Raw genomic sequence first — 22,893 nt, 5'->3', positions numbered from 1 at the left:
CAGCTATTGCAGTGACATCCTAACACAAGTGATCAACTTGATATGACTTACCGTATTTTCCGCACCATAAGACGCACTTTCTCCCCCAAAATTAGCAGGCACCGTGACAGCTGGGGTCTCATCTCTGATAGCGCAGCCTTCTCTGAGTCTGCGCAGGTGCCTGCTAATTGCGCTGAAAGGCTAAAGCGTGCACATCCAGTAAGCGGGAGGGGGAAAAACAATCGAAAAACCGGGAAGCTGCGCTTTATATATGATCGTGTTTGCCTGCAGGACTGACAATAATCGCGGCTTGTAAACTGCCTGCTAAGGTCTGGCAGCGAGTTATAATCCATGTATTTATCGGCTAACCCATAATTGTGACAGACACATATTCGCCGCTATTGATAGCCGGCCTTTAATATGTTCCGAGTCTGATTGGCTGAGGCACGAGTCATCCACTGCGGCAGCCAATCAGCGCTCAGCTTTTCAGATCACCACAGAGATGTTTGACGCTGAGACACTGAGTGGCCGCGATACCTTTTCGGGCGGGCTATAGTGCAATCCCCAGCGATCAACAAGAAGTCCTCAGCCAATCATTGCCAGCAGATCTCTCTGGGACTGCACTGTCATCAGGGCCACAAACTGCCGGGGAAAGACAGGAAGCTACAAGCTGTAACTCGCAGTATCTGCACCACCATCAACACCATTTCTCAGGAGGACATTCGCAGGTCAGAGAGCTAGCAGCATGGGGAGCAAAGTGAAAGAGACCTGGAGATGAGGAGATGGCAGCATCGCTTCGGCACAGCTGGAGGGGATCTGGGGTGCTGGTATATATGGTTTGTTTGTTGGGAAGGGGATACTGGGGTGTTGGTTGTATGAGGAATTGTGTGGAGGAGGGGGTAATGTCATATGTAGGGGTCTGAATCAGAGTGTGTGGCAGAGGGGGGTGCTGCTTAGGAGAGCGATCAGAAAGATACTGAAGGAGTGAATGTTTGAGATTATGGTACCAGGTATGTGGAGGGAATGCTTGTCTATTGGAGGCATGAGTGTATGGGAAAATAAGACTGGCAGATGTAGGGCGAGTGGTAAGGGTGGCGATGAATGGGAAGGAGGGGGTGGTGGTGTAGCTGGGAGGCAGCAGGGTTACTATAGCTGGCAGGGGCTGCAGGGGTTACTTTAGCTAGGAAGTGTATCTTAGGAGATAGAGATAGCTTGGGGGAGGTGACGCTTCACAAAACGCTCCTGCATCCTAGATGCACCAGGCTTAGAATATTTTTTTCCCTGGTTTTTGGCCTCTAAACCTTGGTGCGTCTTATGGTCCGGAGCGCCTTATGGTCCGAAAAATACGGTACTCAGTCTCAGGGTTGTGTAATAATGGACTAACAGAACTTGACCTCCGCTAGTTTAAGGATCATGCCTGTGGATGCTAAAATTTTACTTTTGCACAGTGAAACACACTGTTCATGCATAAAGATGGGAATTCTAGGCATTCTGTTCAAACATAGAACTGAGCTGCTGCCATCGCTAATTGTGTACCTATAGATGCAATACAAAACAGTGTAGCCATTTGTTTACCAGCTGCTCCCTCCCATGTCCACGACATAGAAATAACTGCCTGTCCTGATTACTGTATTTTAGAGACTATAAGACTAACTTTTTCTCCCCAAAAAGTGGAGGAAAAACGTCACTGCGTCTTATAGTCCAAATGCAGAGAGTTACTGACTTGTGAACGCCTGCCAATACGAACCTCCATCCCGCCGCAATGTCGGGGACTCCCTGTACTGCGCCCATGCAGAGGAGGACACAGGGACAAACGGAGGACACAAAGGGGCATAGAGGACACAAGGGGGACAGAGGTGGAAACAGGGAGACAAGAGGTACAAGAGGGGGCATGAGATACAAAGGGGAAATAATCCACAAGATGCCCCTTCACCATAGATGCATCAGGTTTAGTATATATTTTTTCCCCCTGGTTTTTGTCCTCTAAACCTAGGTACCTCTTATGGTCAGGAGCGTCTTATAGTCTGAAAAATACAGTAAGTTTCAACCAATTTTTCAATCAAATTGAACAACTAATGTCTGAGTTTTTCACTGATCTTTGATTGGATGGGTTTATCAAACCATCTAATTAATTTACAAAAAAAAAAAAAATCATGTTAGCTTTAGGTTTATATGGGTAAGGTTAAAAACCAAGGGGAGTTGGTTTGGGTTAAGCCACAGGGGAAGGTACCAAACTTTTACTGCGGGGAAGGAAATTAACTTGTTGGCTTCTGTTGGCATTCACCTTCTGCACAGCCTGGTGCCTCAGTGAACTCTGGAGCTCTCAGCTCTGGGATGGTGCACATTGTGTGCGGAGCATTTTCATGAACAATATCTGAGACCATAGTACAGTTGAGTGCTCAGCTCTGGGATGGCACATATTGTGTGTGGAGCATTTTCATGGACTACAAACAGTATCTGGGATCATTATGGTACCTTGCTACCACCTGACTCACATGAATTTCAGAATAGGTACCATGAAGATTGAATGATTCACCTACCAAAGAACAAACTACACTTCTGAGCACCCTACTGGGACATGACCTCACAGGTCCCTACAGTGCGGAGTACACACCTGCCAGTGATCCTCCAGATCTCTTATCTGCTGCTTCTGCTCTTTTAGAGCCATGACAGCTTCTGCCTCTCTTAACTTTACTGCAATGAGCTCTTCCTGAAGCCTTGCCACATTGTTTTCATCTGGTAGAGAATTGTTCCTCTGTGTCAAGAAAGTGTAAAGAAATATAAAGAATTAGTTAATTAAAGAGTAACTGTCAGGCTGCAGAAGCTAATTTAAACCTCTATTCTCCTGTGTTAAACAGTTTAGAAGGAAGCTCAAAAGCCATTAGTGAAGATAAACATTTCAGTTACCTTTGATGTGTGCTTATCTTAACCTCTGTTATAGACCCATAAAGACGCAAGCCGCAGCTAAACTGCAAAGCATTCTGGGGCCCTCCCCTCGGCTGCTAATGAGACGGTACAGGAGCTTCTAATCAGTCCAGCGCGCGAAGCACTGATAAATCTCGGGCAGACTACACTGCAGGAGTCAGCTATTGTTCCTAGCCACATGGCTCATTAATATTCACTGCACACCGTGTTGTTCAAGAACGAGTGTATCTGTGATCAGAAGCAGGCAGGACATGACGACACATTTGGCTTCACAAACATGGAGCCTGCCATGAGCTGTCAGGAGCATCTATCTCTGCATATACTATATACAAATTCTGTGAAATCCAAACGTGGACAGTGAAATGCATATGTAATGTAAGTACAGCCAATCTTTAGCTACTGATATATGTGTTTATTTTCTCTGAGACCCTATACCTAACAGCTCCTCTTTAACACATTTCATAATACTATCCCAAAAAAGAGAGATTAAGGATTATGCAGTAGAGCCAGCGAGGACGGAAAATATTATACACGTCAGAAAACGAGTTACATAGTTACATAGTTATTTTGGTTGAAAAAAGACATACGTCCATCGAGTTCAACCAGTATAAAGTACAACACCAGCCTGCTCCCTCACATATCCCTGTTGATCCAGAGGAAGGCGAAAAAACCCTTACAAGGCATGGTCCAATTAGCCCCTAAAGGGAAAAATTCCTTCCCGACTCCAGATGGCAATCAGATAAAATCCCTGGATCAACATCATTAGGCATTACCTAGTAATTGTAGCCATGGATGTCTTTCAACGCAAGGAAAGCATCTAAGCCCCCTTTAAATGCAGGTATAGAGTTTGCCATAACAACTTCCTGTGGCAATGCATTCCACATCTTAATCACTCTTACTGTAAAGAACCCTTTCCTAAATAAATGGTTAAAACTTTTTTCCTCCATGCGCAGATCATGTCCTCTAGTCCTCTGAGAAGGCCTAGGGACAAAAAGCTCATCCGCCAAGGTATTATATTGCCCTCTGATGTATTTATACATGTTAATTAGATCCCCTCTAAGGCGTCTTTTCTCTAGACTAAATAAACCCAGTTTATCTAACCTTTCTCGATAAGTGAGACCTTCCATCCCACGCATCAATTTTGTTGCTCGTCTCTGCACCTGCTCTAAAACTGCAATATCTTTTTTGTAATGTGGTGCCCAGAATTGAATTCCATATTCCAGATGTGGCCTTACTAGAGAGTTAAACAGGGGCAATATTATGCTAGCATCTCGAGTTTTTATTTCCCTTTTAATGCATCCCAAAATTTTGTTAGCTTTAGCTGCAGCTGCTTGGCATTGAGTACGATTATTTAACTTGTTGTCAATGAGTACTCCTAAGTCCTTCTCCAAGTTTGATGTCCCCAACTGTATCCCATTTATTTTGTATGGTGCTAGACCATTAGTACGTCCAAAATGCATGACCTTACATTTGTCAACATTGAATTTCATCTGCCATGTATGTGCCCATATAGCCATCCTATCCAGATCCTGTTGCAATATGACACTATCTTCCTGAGAGTTGATGATTCTGCACAATTTTGTATCATCTGCAAAAATAGCAACATTGCTCACTACTGCATCTACTAGGTCATTAATAAATAAATTGAAGAGCACTGGACCCAGAACAGACCCCTGTGGGACCCCACTGCTAACAGTCTCCCATTTTGAGTACGATCCATTGACCACAACTCTTTGTTTTCTGTCCATTAGCCAGTTCCCTATCCATGAACACAAACTCTTCCCCAGTCCTTGCATCCTCAACTTTTGCACCAGACTTTTGTGGGGAAAAGTGTCGAAGGCCTTTGCAAAGTCCAAGTATATCACATCTACAGCATTCCCAATATCCATATTAGCATTCACTACCTCATAAAAGCTGAGCATGTTAGTCAAACAGGACCTGTCTTTAGTAAACCCATGTTGATGCTGAGAAATAAGATTATTTTCTACTATGAAGTCATGTATAGTATCTCTTAGTAACCCCTCAAATAGTTTGCATACAACTGATGTTAAACTTACAGGTCTATAATTTCCTGGATCAGATTTTTTGCCCTTCTTAAATAATGGGAAAACGTGGGCTGTACGCCAATCCACTCGGACTCTGCCAGTTGCAAGAGAGTCACAAAAGATAAGATAAAGGGGTTTATCTATAACTGAACTTAATTCCCTTAGGACCCGAGGATGCATGCCATCCGGGCCAGGTGCCTTGTCTATTTTTAATTTATTTAGTCTTGCCTTCACTTCTTCCTGCGTTAAGTATTTAATATTACAGTTAGAAGATTGAGACTCTTCTGCCTCTGTAGTTTGCAACAGTGCTGTTTCTTTTGTGAAGACAGAAGCAAAGAAAGCATTTAATAACTCTGCCTTACCTTGGTCATCCACCATTGAGTTCCCATCCTCATCCTTTAGGAGTCCTATACAGTCAACCTTTCTTTTTTTAGAGTTAATGTACTTGTAAAACTTTTTTGGGTTAAATTTGATATCCTTAGCGATTTGTTTTTCAGCTTCAATCTTTGCCTGCCTAATTTCTTTTTTACAATTTTTATTGCACTCCTTATAATTGCTTAGTGCAGCCTCGGTCCCCTCCTGTTTTAAGACCTTATAGGCATTCTTTTTCCTCTTCATTTTATCTTTAACCTTTCTATTCATCCATAGAGGCCTTTTTTTATTCCTAGACATTTTGTTTTCATATGGGATATACATACTACAGTATTGATTGAGTATAAGTTTAAAAGCTTGCCATTTCCCTTCAGTGTCTTCCCCTTGTAGTACATTATCCCAGTTCACCAAACTTAGTGCCTGCCTAATTTGAGTGAACTTTGCTTTTCTAAAATTCATAGTTTTAGTGGTCCCGCTGCCCCGTGGCCTATCAGTCACCAGATCAAACGTCATCATGTTGTGATCACTATTTCCCAAATGTTCTTGAACCTGCACATTTGATACATTATCTGGTCTATTAGAAATGATCAGATCCAGTAACGCATGCCCCCTAGTTGGTTCAGTTACCATTTGAGTCAAGTAATTGTCCTGTAGTGCTGCCAGAAATCTGCTGCTTTTACCAGAATGGGTAGCCTCAATACTCCAGTCAATGGAGTTATGAGCAGTTTACCACCTAAGTTCCTATAACATGTTTTTGTATTAAACTTTATAGACCTGTTTATACAGCACAAGTCAATACCACCAAGAAACTGACAGGCTCCTAACAGTAATTTTGGTGGAATTCTCATTTGCCATGTAAAACACACTCAGGTTCCCTGCACACTGCAAATCTGATTTCCGATTCCGCTTTTCAAAATCCGATTCCGATCTTCCCTGAATGCTATGAACAGAAAAACGCAGAAAAAACACAGCAAGCAGTAACGATTAAAAATCGGAAACCGGAATCCCATGTAAAAAAACAATTAAAAATCAGAATCGGAATTGCATGCAGTGTGCAGGAAGCCTCAAACATGTGGTGGAAATTTAACCAATTATTTACAGTTCAGTTCAACTGAATGAACTCAGTAAGGCTGTGTTCATACTATGACAGGTTTGTGCCTTTGACTTTTACATCATATCTGGCGTTAATGTACAGAGCCCAATAGCCTTGCTCCTAGTAGTTCCGTTACAACTGACATGTCAGATAGCATGCCATCTATGACATGACATGACTATGACAAAAATAGTATTATGAGGATAATTGCAATATAATAAAAAGGGAGGTCTCTTACCTCCAATGAAGACTCCTTTTTTTTACACTGCAATTATCCTCATAATACTATTTTTGGACACCTCCCCAAACATGTTTTACCCTGTGTATCCCCACATCTCCAGTTGAGGTGTAATCTCTAATACTAGTTGACTTCGTCCACGAATAGACAGGACCGTAGGAGAGCGACCACCCAGTTCCAGAAGGTTCCAGGACACAGAGCGGAAACGGTTTCTTTCCGCATGCACTTACGGTGGTTGCAGGACTGCAACCCATATTTGTGAGTATAAATTACCCATCGCATTCTGTCATCATATTGATCTTAACGATACTGCACCATAAGGGCTCCCGGTCTCCCTTTCTCCATAGGCCAAAGGCGATCCACTCCTATAGTGAAGGGATCCCCTGCAACCTGCACACATACACCTGCACACCTATAGCTGGCTAATTGCTTGGCTACCTATATCGGGGGCACTCAATCGCCAATGGTGCGTTGATCCATCGTCTAACAAAAATTGTGATTCGAATTGAAATCGCAATTTCTGACTGAGAAACGGCAATTCAATCTTTTCATAAAACCATTCAGCCCTACGATTTAGCGGACCGTGATGGAACTGACCCGAACAAAGATAAACTGCCTATGTTAATCAACAGAATCAAATCACATTGCCAAAAGGACCACAGGGTTTGGGTCCGCAGAGATTTTTACGGACCGACTGATGTGTCGCCACGACTGTGTGCTAACAGAACAGAGGGTCATGAATGGAAAACTGATTCCTTTAAAAACCTATTACACTGATCATTTTTCCATCCATGCCAGTGTGAACAAAGCCTAAAGGTGGCACAAACCATACATTGTTTTAAAAATATTTTTTCAATTCAAGAAGTGAAATCAAATTTTCTGACTGATTGCAACATTTCAAAAATCTGATCAACGTCACACACACACACACACACACACACACACACACACACACACACACACACACACACACACACACACACACACACACACACACACACACACACACACACACACACACACACACACACACACACACACACACACACACACACACACACACACACGTTCCATCTTTCCCCAATTATGAAAAAAAGATTGAAAACTCACAAAGCGTTGCTTAGGTCTGTACATGAAGTACCGTATATACTCGCAAGCAAGCCGACCCGCATGCAAGCCGACCCCCCCACTTTTACCCCAAAAAACAGGAAAAAATGATTGACCCTCATGTAAGCCGGGGGTAGGAAACGCTGGCCGCGTGATCCCCCCAGTATGTCCCAGTATAGCTAGTATAGTGCCCAGTATAGGTAGGTAGTGCTCAGTATAGCTAGTAAAATGCCCCAGTATAGCTAGTATAGTGCTCATTATAGCTAGTATAGTGCTCAGTATAGCTAGTATAGTGCTCAGTATAGCTAGTATAGTGCTCAGTATAGCTAGTATAGTGCTCAGTATAGCTAGTATAGTGCTCAGTATAGCTAGTATAGTGCTCAGTATAGCTAGTATAGTGCTCAGTATAGCTAGTATAGTGCTCAGTATAGCTAGTATAGTGCTCAGTATAGCCAGTATAGTGCCCAGTATAGCCAGTATAGTGCCCAGTATAGCGCTCAGTATAGCTAGTATAGTGCTCAGTATAGCTAGTATAGTGCTCAGTATAGCTAGTATAGTGCTCAGTATAGCTAGTATAGTGCTCAGTATAGCTAGTGAAGTGCCCCAGTTTAGCTAGTATAGTGCTCAGTATAGCTAGTATAGTGCCCCATTATAGCTAGTATAGTGCCCCATTATAGCTTGTATAGTGCCCCATTATAGCTTGTATAGTGCCCCAGTATAGCTAGCATAGTGCCCCATATAGCTAGCATAGTGCCCCAGTATGGGTGGGGTAGGTGCTGTCCCTTCCCGCTCCCCCGCGGCTGCCGCTGCTATTACCTTAGGCGGCGCCGCTTCCTCTATCCCCGTCCTCCTCCGGTAACTCATTCACAGCAGCGCGCCTCTCGCTGCTGTGATGACGAGGAAACCATAGAGAGCGGCTTCCTGTAGCGCGATGCCGTTACTATGGGAACCGCTCTCTATGGTTTCCTGCGTGAGTTACCGGAGGAGGACGGGGATAGAGGAAGCGGCGCCGCCTAAGGTAATAGCAGCGGCGGCCGCGGGGAGGGACAGCACCTATACACCCACCCATGACTCGCAAGCAAGCCGACCCCCTAACTTTTGGCCCACTTTTGGGGGGTCAAAAATTCGGCTTGCTTGCGAGTATATACGGTAATTGACAATCTACCCTACACCATTCAATTCTCATAAAAATTGATCAGAAAAATCCAACACTCCTGATCTTTTATCGAATGAAAACAGGAAACGCTATCAGATTTGTCAAACTAATGAAAAAAGAAAAATTTTGATTTTTCAGGACAGCTGATCATTTTTATGTAATGTCGTAAAATTGGATCATTTTATTGTATGGTGTGTGGCCACCTTGAGTCCATCTCCTCTTGTGGGAGAAAAAATAAATAAATAAATAAAAAAAATGTATAATGCATTTTGGCTCTGGGATAAAAATACACCTTAACCTCCCTGGTGGTAAGCCCGCAGGAGGATTTCTCAGGCCCTGCTGGGCCGATTTGCATCATTTTTTTTTGTACACGCAGCTAGCACTTTGCTAGCTGCGCGTCTTTCCCGATCGCCGCCGCTCCGCGCCGATTCCCCGCTATCCGCCGCACCACACGGCCCCCCCTAGCGCAGCCTGGCCTATCAGCACCAGGCAGCGCTGAGGGGTGGATCGGGACTCCCGATGACGTCACGACGTCCATGACGACCGTTGCCATGGGGACCGGGGAAGCCCAGCAGGAAATCCCGTTCTGAACAGGATTTCCTGCTTCCGCTGATCGCCGGAGGCAATCAGAGAGGGAGGGGGGATGCTGCTGCTCAGCGGCTATCATGTAGCTAGCGCTAGGCTAGCTACATGATTTAAAAAAAAAAAAAAAAAATAGTGCTGCGCCAGGGCAGGGAGGTTAAATGTATGTGTTTACTACAGGCTATTAAAGGACCACTGTCATGAAAAAGTGTAAATGTAAAGTACATCTAAAATGACAGTGGACTTAGGACACCAATCTAGCAAAAGGACAGCTGACGTATGGATATGAAGGCTGCCATATTTATTAAGTTTTAAACAATTCAAATTGCATGGCATCCTGCTGATATTTCTGGCCTCAGGAGTGTCTGAATCACATACCTGAAACAAGCATGCAGCAAATCCAGCCAGACTTACATAGTTACATAGTCACTTGGGCCGAATAAAGACATACGTCCAGAGAGTTCAACCAGAGAACAAAGCATAACACCAGCCTGCTCCCTCACATATCCCTGTTGATCCAGAGGTAGGCAAAAACCCTTACAAGGCATGGTCTAATTAGCCCCAAAAGGGAAAAAATTCCTTCCCGACTCCAGATGGCAATCAGATAAAATCCCTGGATCAACACTGGGCATTACCTAGTAATTGTAGCCATGGATGTCTTTCAACACAAGGAAAGCATCTTCAATCAGAGCACCTGATCTGCTTGCTTGTTCAGGGTCTATGGCTAAAAGTATTGGAGGCAGAGGATCAGCAGGACAGCCAAGTAATTTGCATTGTATAAAAATAAATAAATATGGCAGCCGTGTGCTTTAATAGCAGCTGTGCATTTCTGAATTGTATTTGCTCAAGAAAAATAAGTGCAAGAAGTTCGTCTGTCAGCGCCGTGTCAATCTACATTCACCAGGACATCAATCAAGTATTTCAGAAAATATGAACAAGAATGACAAGCAAAGTCATTGATAAAATATAAATAAAAGGAAGGCCACCAATGGCACCCCCTATATTCTTCTCATTACAGTTCCCTTTAACTGGACAACTGTAGTGAGAGGTATAAGGGGGCTGCCATATTCATTTGCTTTTCAGCAATACCAGTTGCCTGGCAGCACTGCTGATCTATTTGGCTGCAGAAGTGTCTGGATAACACCAGAAACAAGTATACAGCTAATCTTGTCAGATTTGACATTAATGTCAGAAACACCTGATTTGCATGCTTGTTCAGGGTCTATGGCTGGAAGTATTAGAGGAAGAGAATCAGCATGGCTGCCAGGCAACTGGTATTGCTTTAAAGGAAATATATATGGCAGCCTCCCAATACCTCTCACTACAGCTCTCCTTTAAAAAAAACAAAAAAAACAAAGTTAGGAAGAGGTTAACATTTCAATGTGTTTCAGATCTATCCTATTATTGCTAGATTTGAATCTTCCGTTTGTCCTTATTTTGGTGTTATATCGCTTATTCACTCATACTTTGTCATGATAAGCTACTCCTTCCTGCCGGAACCAGCTCAATCTGGTGTCTGTGAAGCTCTCAGCCAAAACTGCATCTATTAACTTTACTGAGTTGTCAAATGAAATAAACTATGCATGCTATTTTTAGGTCATGCTCAGCACAGTGAAATTTCACAAAATTCCTAAATGTTCCTTCTTTTTTTAGTATATTCTTGCCTGTTCTCTTACTCAACTGTATTATATTATAGGGAGAGGATTGAGTGTTTTTCATCTGATCTTTTCTACCACACATCACCCACTCTGGTATGAGTAGCAACCGATTCTTTATACCTGTAACTTTATTTTTAAACACACTTCTCTGTTTTTCCATCTACAGAGTTATATGCTGTGATTTCAGTAATTGCATATTTCACCAAAGCCAGCCTTAGGAAACTTTGGCTCTGCCAATTACTAAAATAACATGACAGCACTTAAAGAGAAACCATGACCAAGAATTGAACTTCATCCCAATCAGTAGCAGATACCCCCTTTCCCATGAGAAATCTATTCCTTTTCACAAACTGATCATCAGGGGGCTCTGTATGGCTGATATGTGGTGAAACCCCTCCCACAGTGGGATGTCAGGACCATGGCGACTAGCCTAGTGAAAATGGACAGTGTCCGTTCTCATAGGCTTGCACTGGACACGTTTTCCTGTCCAGTCCAGGAAAAAAAGTGTCAAATCCGAACTCTCCGTACGATCCGTGTTTCTGCACGAGTGGAAGCGGGTCCTATTTTTAACATAGGAGCCGCTTCCTGCGTTTCTGCAGAGCTTTATAAACATATCCCATGGATATGTTTTTAAAACAAGTGTGAACCAGCCCCGTAAAGAGACTCTGTAACAAAATGTTGAGCCTTATTTTGTCTATCCTATAAATTCCTATGCCTGATCTAATGTGGTCTGTCTTACTGCAGCCTTTCCTACTTGCACTGTTGCTGTAATAAATCTTATCACCTTTCCTCTGTCGTGTCTGTCAGGCTGAGGCTGGAATGTGTGGAATGTGCAGCACTGCTTGTTATTGGCAGAAGCTTTACACGCCCCCTCCAAGCTCTGCATGAGTCACACAGTAAGCTAGTTCTCAGCCTATGATACTCTGGTTAGAAGCCAGTCTTGTTTGTAAACACTGCCTAAAACTTAATTATAAACCAGGATTGCAGCAGGGAGTGGCAGAAACAGCACAGAGGGGCACAGGAGAACATAAGGAATAGAATGGTATGCTTTTTATGGTAAGAATATTAGAGTACAGATTCTCTTTAAATGCATTTTTCACATGCAGAAAAATAATTGAGAGCAATGCAGCACTGTCAGAAAACTCATGCAGAAAAAGTGACGAGTGGAGAAAGGCCCGTATGGAGTACAGACTGCTGGTGGAGTAGAACCGTTTGTAATAAAAAAGGCAGCCAGGAGGTCCAGAAGGACACAATACAGGATGAATAACAATTGATTGGAGACAGCTTAACCTCCCTGGCGGTCTATTAAAACCGCCAGGGTGGCGGCGCAGCACTTATTTTTTATTTTTAAATCATGTAGCTAGCCTAGCGCTAGCTACATCATATCCGCTGTGCAGCCGCCTCCCCCCACCTCTTCCTATCGCCTCCGGCGATCAGAGCAAATAGGAAATCCCGTTCAGAACTTTTTGGCTTCCCCCATCGCCATGGGCGACGATCAGGATGACGTCATGGCGTCTGGGGGAGTCCCGATCCACCCCTTAGCGCAGTCTGCCGGTGATTGGCCAGGCTGCGCAAGAGGTCTGGGGGGGCGCCCTCTAACGCGGCGGGTAGCGGCAAATCGGCGCAATCGACTTGTATATGCAGCTAGCAAAGTGCTAGCTGCGTGTAACAAAGCAAAAAGTGTGCAAATTGGCCCACCAGGGGCTGAGAAATCCTCCGCGGCGGCTTACCCCGAGCTCAGCTCGGGATTACAGCTAAGGAGGTAAAAGGATACCTGATCTGAGAAAGGCTACCTAAGATGAGTACTCAAGTATGTTCATGCTGGATCAACATAACACTTTGCGTTATCAATTTCTCTCCTCGGTCCCCTCAATCACTCCTTGAAAAGTTTGACTTTTAGCTAAAGTCAAATTTTCAGACATTGAGAGTCTTCTGTGATGTTCCTTCCCATCACCCTACCATTCCTTTCTCTTAAAGTAAATGTGGAGTTATATATATTAAAAAAAATGCTGGTATTTACCTATGGACAAGGAAGAGTCTGGATCCCATAGAGCCTTCCCTGTCCTCTCTTGCTCCCCTCATTCCAGTGGTGTCACCCCTGTTGTGTATTTTTGAACAAGTGGTCAAATTCATATCTGAGTCCTTGTGAAACTTCAGAAGCACTTGTGTAACAGAGTGCTTCCAAAAACAGGCAGCTCCATATTGCGCATGCGTGAGTGTGCATCGCTGCATGCGAACATTGTGAGTTACAGACAACTCACAGAGATATGTGGATCCGATATGAACATACCTCTGTCGTTACCTTAGGTAGCTTTGCCTCGGGTCATGTATCCTTTAAAGGGACTCAGAGCACCTCTCATGGGCATGCCTTTAAAGAGACTCTGAAGCCAGATTAAAAATGGCTTTTAAGCTTATATTTAAAATGCCCCTATCCCGCGGCATAACGAGGGGTCTTTACTCCCCAATTCCCCCCTGCAAAATCCACGACCAACTTGGTTGTGGATTTTGCTGCCCCCGTGCGCTTCCGTGTGAGGCAGGGCTGCAGCTCATAGCTCTGCCTCACACACTATTGTCTGTCAGCGGCGGATCTCCGCCTCTCCCCCGGCCCTCTCAGCGAAGGAAGACTGAGGGGCGGGGAGAGGCGGAGATCTGCCGCTGATAGACGCGTGTGAGGCAGGGCTGCAGTTCATAGCCCTGCCTCACACTGAAGAGCTCCCCGGAGGTAGCAGGGGAGATTTGGGGGGTAAAGACCCCTAGTTATGCCGCGGGATAGCGGCGTTTTAGCAGGGGCAAACATGTCCCTGCTGAATATAAACTTAAAGGCCATTTTTAATTTGGCTTCAGACTCTCTTTAAGCCAGAAGACTACCAATAAAGTCGTGCTATGACCCCTCTGGAGGAGCTTCTTGCAATGGCCATGCCTGTCACTTCCTCTTCCTGCTTCATTCAGTGATGCACTTCTCTAACAGAGAAGACAGGGGTGACCAGGAAATTTTAACATAGCCAAGATGGCAGCCACGATTTTTAAATTGAAATCTAACGAAAATTATTTGGTGTAGACGACAGCGATTCAGGCATCAAATAAAAGAGGAGAGCACAAGCTACAGAAAGGTATGCATCTTTAAATACTTTGCAGTACTGGTCGAAGTCTTAAAGGCGTACCCATGAGAGGTGCTCGGTGTCCCTTTAAGGTTGATTTAAATATACTTTCCTCATGTAGCAAGTTTACAGCAGGTCCTAGGGATTACACAGAGAATAGAAGAACAAGCAGCACCTTTTCTATCTCCAGAATTTTGTCCTGTATTTCTTTCATTGCACATTGCGATTCGGCTTCTTTTAATCTTGCCTGAACCAGCTCCTTCTCCAGCTGTAGTACAAATTCTTCACTGTAGCGAGAAGTGCCTTTTTGCTAAATAAACAAAAGAAAAAAAAAATCACCTAATTAATTTATGAGTCGGGTGAAGACATTTAATTTGTGTTACATGACATAAAATGGTTGATCATCTGCATACATGTAATTAAGGTTTCCTGGAAATTTGAGTTCAGGGCAAAACCGACTCACCCAGCTCCTGCAAAAGTGCCAGCGGCGTTAATTACTATTCCCTATCCAGGCCATTGTGGACTAAGCAGTAAGACGTAATTCAGCTGCCAGCTATTGCTGGGGGCTGAATTACGCTGTTTTTGTAGTAATTTGGGCTCTGTCTTTTGTCAGCACCAAAAATTACTGTCACTACACTACACTACAGTCTAAGGCGGCACCCAAACTTCCTGCACCATTTTTGCCAGTCTCGTGATCATCTACCATATTATATTTTTTTTATACCCCTGAAGAGTTTTTTAACTTGCTGTAAATGCTGCAATTAAAAGATAATCCATGTAACTGCATGCATATTTTTGCTGACACAAAAGGAATGATTTATCAAGACCAGTGCAATGAAGATTGCAGCAAAAGTGTTGCCCAGAACAGACGATCACAATCCTTGTTTGTTATGCCAGAGTTTCATATATGCTCATATAGCTCTATCAGGCTGTTTCGATTTAACGTGGAACTAAAAAGACTAAAGACTAGTTCACACCAGGGCCATGGAGTTGGTACAAAAATCATCCAACTCAGTTTCTGAAATCTCCAACTCAAGATACCCCAAAATTGCTCCCACTCCCCAGCCCTGGTTCACACCTCAAGCACTTTTCTCAGCACCAGTGATTTAAAAAGCTCTTGCTAATGTAATGCTAGGTGTGTGTTCTCACTTGAGGGATGTGATTTTTAAAAATTCCCCATCGCATTGCATTAGCAAGAGCTTTTCAAATCACTGGTGCATAAAAGCACTGGTAGTTTGAACTAGCGCCTAAAGTACATCTCCAAACTGGACTGATAGACTATTCAGTTGATTCTCCCATTCAGCAGAGTCTGCCATAGTTGGGAAGAATAATTTTAGTTAAAGCGGAACATAACCCTGCATTTCAACTTTGCTCTAAAACATTATTTACAGTATATTATATGCAACCAGCATTTTTTTTTTTACTAGACCAGCATTGGAAGGGCTACACAGGGCTTTAAAGTTCCTGGAGATTTCTGCAAACGCATCACAAGCTGAAATAGATACATTTTGTTTACATAAATGTATCTAAGTGTTGAATGTGACTCATCTCTGACTGAGAAGGAGCTTGGACAGCCAAAGAGTGTGTAACATTTATCAATAGATACATATAACTAAATAGAATGTAACAATCTGAACTTCTGCACATCTCTCCACGGAACTTTAAACCTCTGTGTTTAACCCTTCCAATGCTGGTCTAGTAAAAAAAAAAATATGCTTTTTGCATATAATATGCTGTAAATAATATTTTAGAGCAAAGTTGAAATGCAGGGTTATATTCCGCTTTAAATAGGATTATCTGCTTAACGCCCTGGTGAAAGTTTAATTTTTATTTGCAAAATCTATAAATAAACTGTTAAAATACATTACACATTTATGGAGAAAAACAGGTGTAAAGACATTCTCCAGACAGCTTTGGTAAGCATGTTAGTAAAATAATTACCATACGACAACCAACATTTGGCATTAGCGAAAGCATAGGATTTCACAAAAATAAATGGAACTAAAATGGAAACAAAGACTATTCGTAGGAGTACAATAAACAAAACGTATGAGGATATGATGTTTAGATGTATTTAGCTTCACAAATTGGTCTAAATCTACATAGTCAGCACATGGCTGTCATTAAAGAATTCAAATGGATTGATATTATACATGCAGGAAAATACACTCATCTATTGTCTTCTGTTATTAAGCACCTGACCTTCACTGCTAGAGACTATAAGCTCAAATGAGGAAACAATAGCCTACACCTGGGAAGAGCAGACCAGCTTTAAGGTGTCCATTGACTATACAATCTTCACTGTACAACCCTTGTCCAATCATACCAAATCTATGGGTAAAATGACTGAATACACGTTGAATTAGGTACCATAGGTAAGAAATACATGATAGGAAGGTAAAAAAAAATTAAAGAAAAAATGGAGGGAGGTATGTACCAATATAAACAGTCTACACATAAAATAAGGAAAAATCGTAATACTTTAAGTATTTGTTTTAACAAAGACTAAGACTAGGTACCATACGTAGCATAGGTAGACCCTCAAAGTACACAGATGTGGTAACATTGGACAATCAAGGTAGTGTGTTTGGTGGCCAGCTTTAGACTAAAGCAATGGCAATACAGTCAGTGACTGGGGTGACCAAAATTACTATAAGGCAACATTGCCATAGAAATACTAAGCTTACATGGCCTCATCCAATAAAGAGCTTTATTGGAGCAAACAGTCAGCTGAAACTGCTAGCAATTATTATTATTCCTGCCAATTAAAATATGGTCTATGGGTACTTTAAGCTGCAAAATGAGTCAATGTGTGATTATCCATATCATCACCACTCAATACAAATCCTGTTTTACAAGACTAAAAAAAAAAAAAAAAAATAATTGTAGAATAGGTTTCCACACATTTTATTGAATGTGTAATTTTCTTAAGTAAGATCACATGTGTAAAGGTTTGCATCTTGGGAAATCTAGAATGGAAGTCCAAGGACATTCTATATTAAGTGCAGTGGAAATCAACCAATGAAAGCCAAAATTAGCTTAATCAGAGATTTATTTATTGCTGTTTAGCTTAGCATGACTCAAATTCCAAGCAAAGAGTAATGGAACGCATCTAAGCAAAATTTAACAGAACATTAACAAATGTAGAAAAGAAGCCATGTGTGGCCCATTTCCATTCCCTTGTGGGGTTCTATTAAGAACAGGTTAAACAAGGGGTGATAAGTGTTTCTAAATGTTTGCAATGGCCGGACTCTTACAAAGGGTTTTTTTTGTGCTAGAAAATAAAATTTTTGGTCCAGGAGTTGATTGGTCTTTAATTAGGGATGTCAAACCGGTCCTTCAAGGGCTAAGGTCCTCACACATTTTTGTCACGGCTCAAATTAATTGATGGGTCTGAACCAGGAAAGGTGTTGTCCATCAGGTAGGACACATTCCTCTATTTCTCAGTCCATCCTAAACACTGGCATGGATCTGGCCTTCCAGGCCTAGAGTTCGCTACCTGTGAATTAAGGGGATAGAAGGAAATGTCCCCATTGTACAAATGTTTTCACATGACGCATATCCGATTGGCAACTGGAAAGGTAGTGTATTGTATTGTATAGTGCATTGTGTTTATGGTTCTGAAGTGTTAAAGGCATGTTCCGAAGCACTCCCAAGCCAAGAGAGCCACACCAAACTCTCTAGAAGTCAAGCAAAGTGAATACAATGGGAGCTCACTGAACTACTGCTGGAATAGCCCTTTAATGCTGATTTTGCAAAACAAAATACTGTATAGTGTGACACACAAAGAGACCATAGATCACAATGAGAAAGTCATGTTTACATTTAGGGTTTCTCCCTTCATCTGGTGACCCATTCACAGTATTGTCAGGCTTCCAAGGGTTATAATGTATTGGCAAATAATTGTAACTAATGCACAAAGTGAATATCCTCCATTAGTGCTCCTGAATACAAATTGCTTTCTACTTAACACCATTTCCACTGGCCCACTTATGAAGTGCTATGCACAAATACTGCGGGGGAGGGGGAGGGGGGGCTGCTTACATGCAATGCAAGCAAGAGATTTCATTATCTAAAACTACAGTTAACCAATGAGTTCGTATGGAATAATGGATATAATTGGGATGCAATACTATTCTGTGCTAGAGTTTTTTCTACTACATCGGAGCAGACAGGAACATTGCTAACGTAATCCAATACGCATAAATCATTTGAGCAGTTCTCACGCACTTCCTGATCCATGTCATGTAACAGAGTCTGGCCTATGTATAATTGATGATAATCTTGCATTACACATCATTAGAATACATTGTGTTTCGCATCCTCCTTCCCAACTCATCTTTTTCTGGTTCATTTTCCTAGCTGTGATGACTACAGAACATGTAATATGTAATAACTAGTGGATTTCAGGACAATGCTAATTACTAGGTAGGTTTTTTTCCCCCAGGAAAACAATGTTGAGGTAAAGCATTTCCCTTTTACATACAGGGGATTTCTAAAAACTGCTCCCCCAAGTAGCCCAATCAGCTTGTCAGCACCTCTGCTCTGATAGGAAGACCTGCCTGAAGCAGCAAGAGCCATTCACAAGAAACAATATACGGCTCCAGTGCATCAATACCGCAGCTAGACTGCCCTACAGCATTCGGTCAGTTGGCTCTAGGGAGAATGACGCTGGAATACAGCTTGTCCCCATCAGATAATGTTTAAGAAAAAATTAGGAATGAACCAATACATTTTTGCCAAATGTAGTTCTCATAAACATTGGCACAATTACTAAACCACAGTTAAAAGCGGTATTAGCCTCCCTGGCGGTATGATTCCTTCAGATTTTAGGGTCTAAAAGCAGTACAATTTTTTCATGTGCTTTTAGACCCTAAGGCTACTTACACACCAAGACGTTGCGTTTTAGGGGACGTTATGGTCGCATAATGTGCCCCTAACGCAACGTATGGTGGTGTTGAAGTTGGACGTCAGATTGAGCTGCGTTATGCAGCTCTCAAAGCAGCCGCTCCAGGTTAGTCATAGGAAGTCCGGATCTTTTTAAGGATTCGGATCATTTGAATCGGATCATTGAAAAGATCCAGATCTTTGAACCAAATCATTTGAATTATTTTACTAGGGAAGCAGACTGGGTGAAATGATTAGCAGGACAGGACTTTCCCTGCACTGTACATTCTGTATGTTCCTGTTTCTTCCAGACAGACATCCACTGTGAACCGAATCTTTCATTCTGATGATCCGGATGATTCGACTCACAAAAATGATCCGGACAACACTACAGTTCCACCACGAGTCTCTGCAGTGCAGTGAATATTAATTAGCCATGTGGCTGGCCGCAGAGGAGGAGAGGACTCCTCCTCGAACATTACTGAGCATGTGCAAACAGTCTAACCTGGCTTAGCCCAGTATAACATACAGCATGCAGCACTTTGTTTTTAACGTGCTGCGTTACAATGTAACGCAAAGTGTTACTGTGAACAGCAACATTGATTTTACAGTGCTGCGAGTTAGGCTGCGTTACTGGCTGCTGTAACGTGGGACTTTAACGTCCCACTGTGAAACCAGCCTAAAAGCGTGAAAACAATCATACCACGAGAGAGTCTGCAGCAGCCCCAGTACTTACCTCCCTGGGCTCCAGAGCTGCAGTTTTCCCTCTGTCCTCTGGGTGGCGCTTTAACCCTATAGTGAGATTGCTGGCTGTCGTCATGACAGACTGATCTCACCATGGGGAAGCAGAGTCTTGAAGGAGAGGAAGAAGTATGGCGGCCAACGCCAGGAGGCGAGTTGAAATGTCCACTGTACGCATTGCTCTGCATAGAACCTCCGGCGGCTACCCCGAGTGTAGGTCGGGGTTACCGCTTTGAGCTGCACTGTGTTTATCAACGTAATATCTATAAAACCCTACCATCCATTTTTTATCTGTTCAAGTGTAACACACACACACACACACACACACACACACACACACACACACACACACACACACACACACACACACACACACACACACACACACACACACACACACACACACACACACACACACACACACACACTTCTCTTTAAAAAAAAAATTGATTGTTTGGACATTTTTGGGAATGGATTCCCAGCAGATGAAGTGAATCGCAGGGAATAGAATAGGAAAATCGAATGTATGGGCACCTTAAGTATGTTCCTTGTGATGATCGACTCTTGATTGCAAAATAAACCAGATTTGTTAAGCTTAAAAAATAAAACTGAAGTGCTGGCTAACAGCCAACGCGCTGTCCCAACCAGATATTCATTAAAACGTTTTCATTTACGCGCTAAAAAAAAAAAAGTGTTTTCTAGGTATCATTCAGGTCAGGAAGAGTGCACATAAATCCCATTAGTGCTTTGACAAAAATCCTTTTGGCAAATAAAAGGTTGTGATCTCTGAGGTAAACAAAGTTTTTTTTAACCGATTTTAAATATTCTCTTTGTTATTGAGCGTGTCCTTAATTTATACAAATATATGGCAGCACCTCTGTTGGGAGTTGATAGTTATTTTACATATGTCACTTTTGCATAGGAGTGTGACTGCAGGATTGGTATAGAAGAAGCCCACACACCTGAGTGACCACAGTTCCACATCTAACTGGACAGTCATGGATTACAAAGAATGGTCAACCAGATGCATATATATGCAGCTTGAAGACAAACTAATGGAAGTATGTCAAGCTGCATAAATTTGCCTGTACTTGCATAACCTTGCATCAATTCGTAATTACGGTAGTCTCTACAGATTATGTGTTAATCCTGGTTTGTGAGAACCTTTGTGGCTGTGGTGTCCCTTTTTGCTTGGCAAGTTCCTTAAAGAGGAACTTTAAACAAACATACTATCATTAAATTACATTAGTTATGTTAATTAAAATAGATAGGCAATATAATTTCTTACCCACCCTATTTTAAAACAGGTAAAGGTTTGTGATTTCATGGGGGCAGCCATCTTTTTGGTTGAAAGGAGGTGACAGGGAGCATGAGACACAGTTTCAACTGTCCTGTGCCCTGATCACTCCTTCCAGTTGCTAAGCAACGAGAACATCATCAGGAATTCTACCATGCTTTGCACAGCATCTATAGAAAAATGCCCAGGCAGTTTTATTTGATGGGGCGGAGCTTCGCTTCTGTGCAGCAAAAAATGAGGCTTTGGTAAGAAAAATAAAGTTCTGATGCTGTGAAACTGATAAAGAAACACCAAGCCTTTTCAGTGCTGCTGAGTAGATTTTTAGTCTGGAGGTTCACTTTAACTTATTTCTCAATGCCATACCTTTTAAAGTCAACTTCAGCTTGACAAGAAGCAATCACCTTGTGTGAAAGCCCCGTATATTCTGTCAACATTTCTTATGTCGTGGATAAGTGCTTCATGGCTCCTAGATCAATGGAACTGACTTCAGAATTCTACTCTACAATGTCCTCCCTGACCAAGTAACAGGTTTGTTACCATATTTCACACATAGGTTATGGAAAAATAATGGCTTGCGACTTTGCCAAATTCAGTTTCACTACTCCTGAATCATTTCCCTGCAGGTGCAACTTTCTGAACCTGTTCATAAATGAGGAGTGAAATGGTGGTACTACAGGGTGGTAGAGCAGTACAAGACAGTGATAAGAACAGTAGTCATAACATAAAAAAACAATCATTTTCCAAACACCACATAACATTGAGTCACTGCTGAGGGCTGTAGAAAGAACACAGTATAAATCACAGGTCAGATAAGTGCAGCCAGGCTTCTTACCAATTGCTGTTGTTGCAGCAGCTCGCTGATGGTATGCTGAGCCTGTTCCAGCTTACTGCTGGACTCATCATTCTGTTGTTTCATGGTGGCCAGCTCCCGTTTTATGAGGTAGTTTTCCTCAGCCTCCTGGGCCCTTGTCACTTGTCCCTTGGGACATAATTTTAAGGTTCTTGAGCAATCCAGATGCAATTAAAGAAAGCGTTCTGAGGCCACATGTGAATGTTCACCACACACCAAAGCATACACTTAAAGCGTATTTGTCACCACATATGGTGCGACAGCCATTTTGTAAGGTGAATGTTAATGAGAACATGGTTCATTTTCAAGTGCTTCAAGGCTAGGCATATTTTGTGCTTCAAAAATTGTGAAGCACCACAAAACTGCTATAATCTCGTCCTGCAAGTATTCATTTTTCTTTAGATGATTTTTCAGTGCTATCAGTCCACACATTCCTATCAGATCTTCTCTCTTTTTTAAGCAGTGGCTGGTCATGACATTGTATTTTAGTCTGCAAGTCGCAGGCCAGGAAACACCTACAGCCAGACTAGCTCAAAGACATCACAGTTTCTCCATTCACCACCGGATGACTACTATAAAAAAAAAAAAAGTGAGGAATGGTGGCGTAGCACACTTTCTTTGCAGTGCTAGGTCTCTGGTTCAAATCTCAACTAGGGTACTATCTGCATGGTATTTGTAAGTACTCCCCATGTCTGGGCGGGTTTGCTCCAGGCACTCAGGTGTTCCTACCACATCCCAAAAACAAGTTTATTGGCTTCTCCCTAAAATTGGCCTTAGATTACACTGAGCCTATGACTATAGTAGGGATAAGGAAAATAGGAATGGTGATCTCTCCTGGGGAATAGCTAGTGATAAGACTATATAC

General features: G+C 42.5%; 1 protein-coding gene across 7 annotated transcripts in view; it reads right to left on the bottom strand.

Annotated features, from left to right (window-relative positions):
• EVI5 (ecotropic viral integration site 5) overlaps positions 1-22,893 on the bottom strand; it is a 279,915-nt gene that overhangs the window by 94,325 nt on the left and 162,697 nt on the right. For 5 of the 7 annotated variants that reach the window (XM_068239795.1, XM_068239799.1, XM_068239800.1 and 2 more), the window contains 3 exons: positions 22,011-22,157; positions 14,429-14,563; positions 2,594-2,734 (listed from right to left, as the gene is read on the bottom strand). In XM_068239795.1, coding sequence (XP_068095896.1) covers positions 2,594-2,734; positions 14,429-14,563; positions 22,011-22,157 — 423 coding nt within the window. The remainder of the gene's footprint in view (positions 1-2,593; positions 2,735-14,428; positions 14,564-22,010; positions 22,158-22,893) is intronic. The other 2 variants (XM_068239797.1, XM_068239798.1) reach the window with 1 other exon arrangement.

This window comes from Hyperolius riggenbachi, chromosome 6 (assembly GCF_040937935.1).
Source record: "Hyperolius riggenbachi isolate aHypRig1 chromosome 6, aHypRig1.pri, whole genome shotgun sequence".
NCBI classification, from domain to species: Eukaryota; Metazoa; Chordata; class Amphibia; order Anura; family Hyperoliidae; genus Hyperolius; species Hyperolius riggenbachi.
The sequence above is the reverse complement of the archived record's forward strand: the minus strand, read 5'-3'. Positions and strand labels throughout refer to the sequence as shown.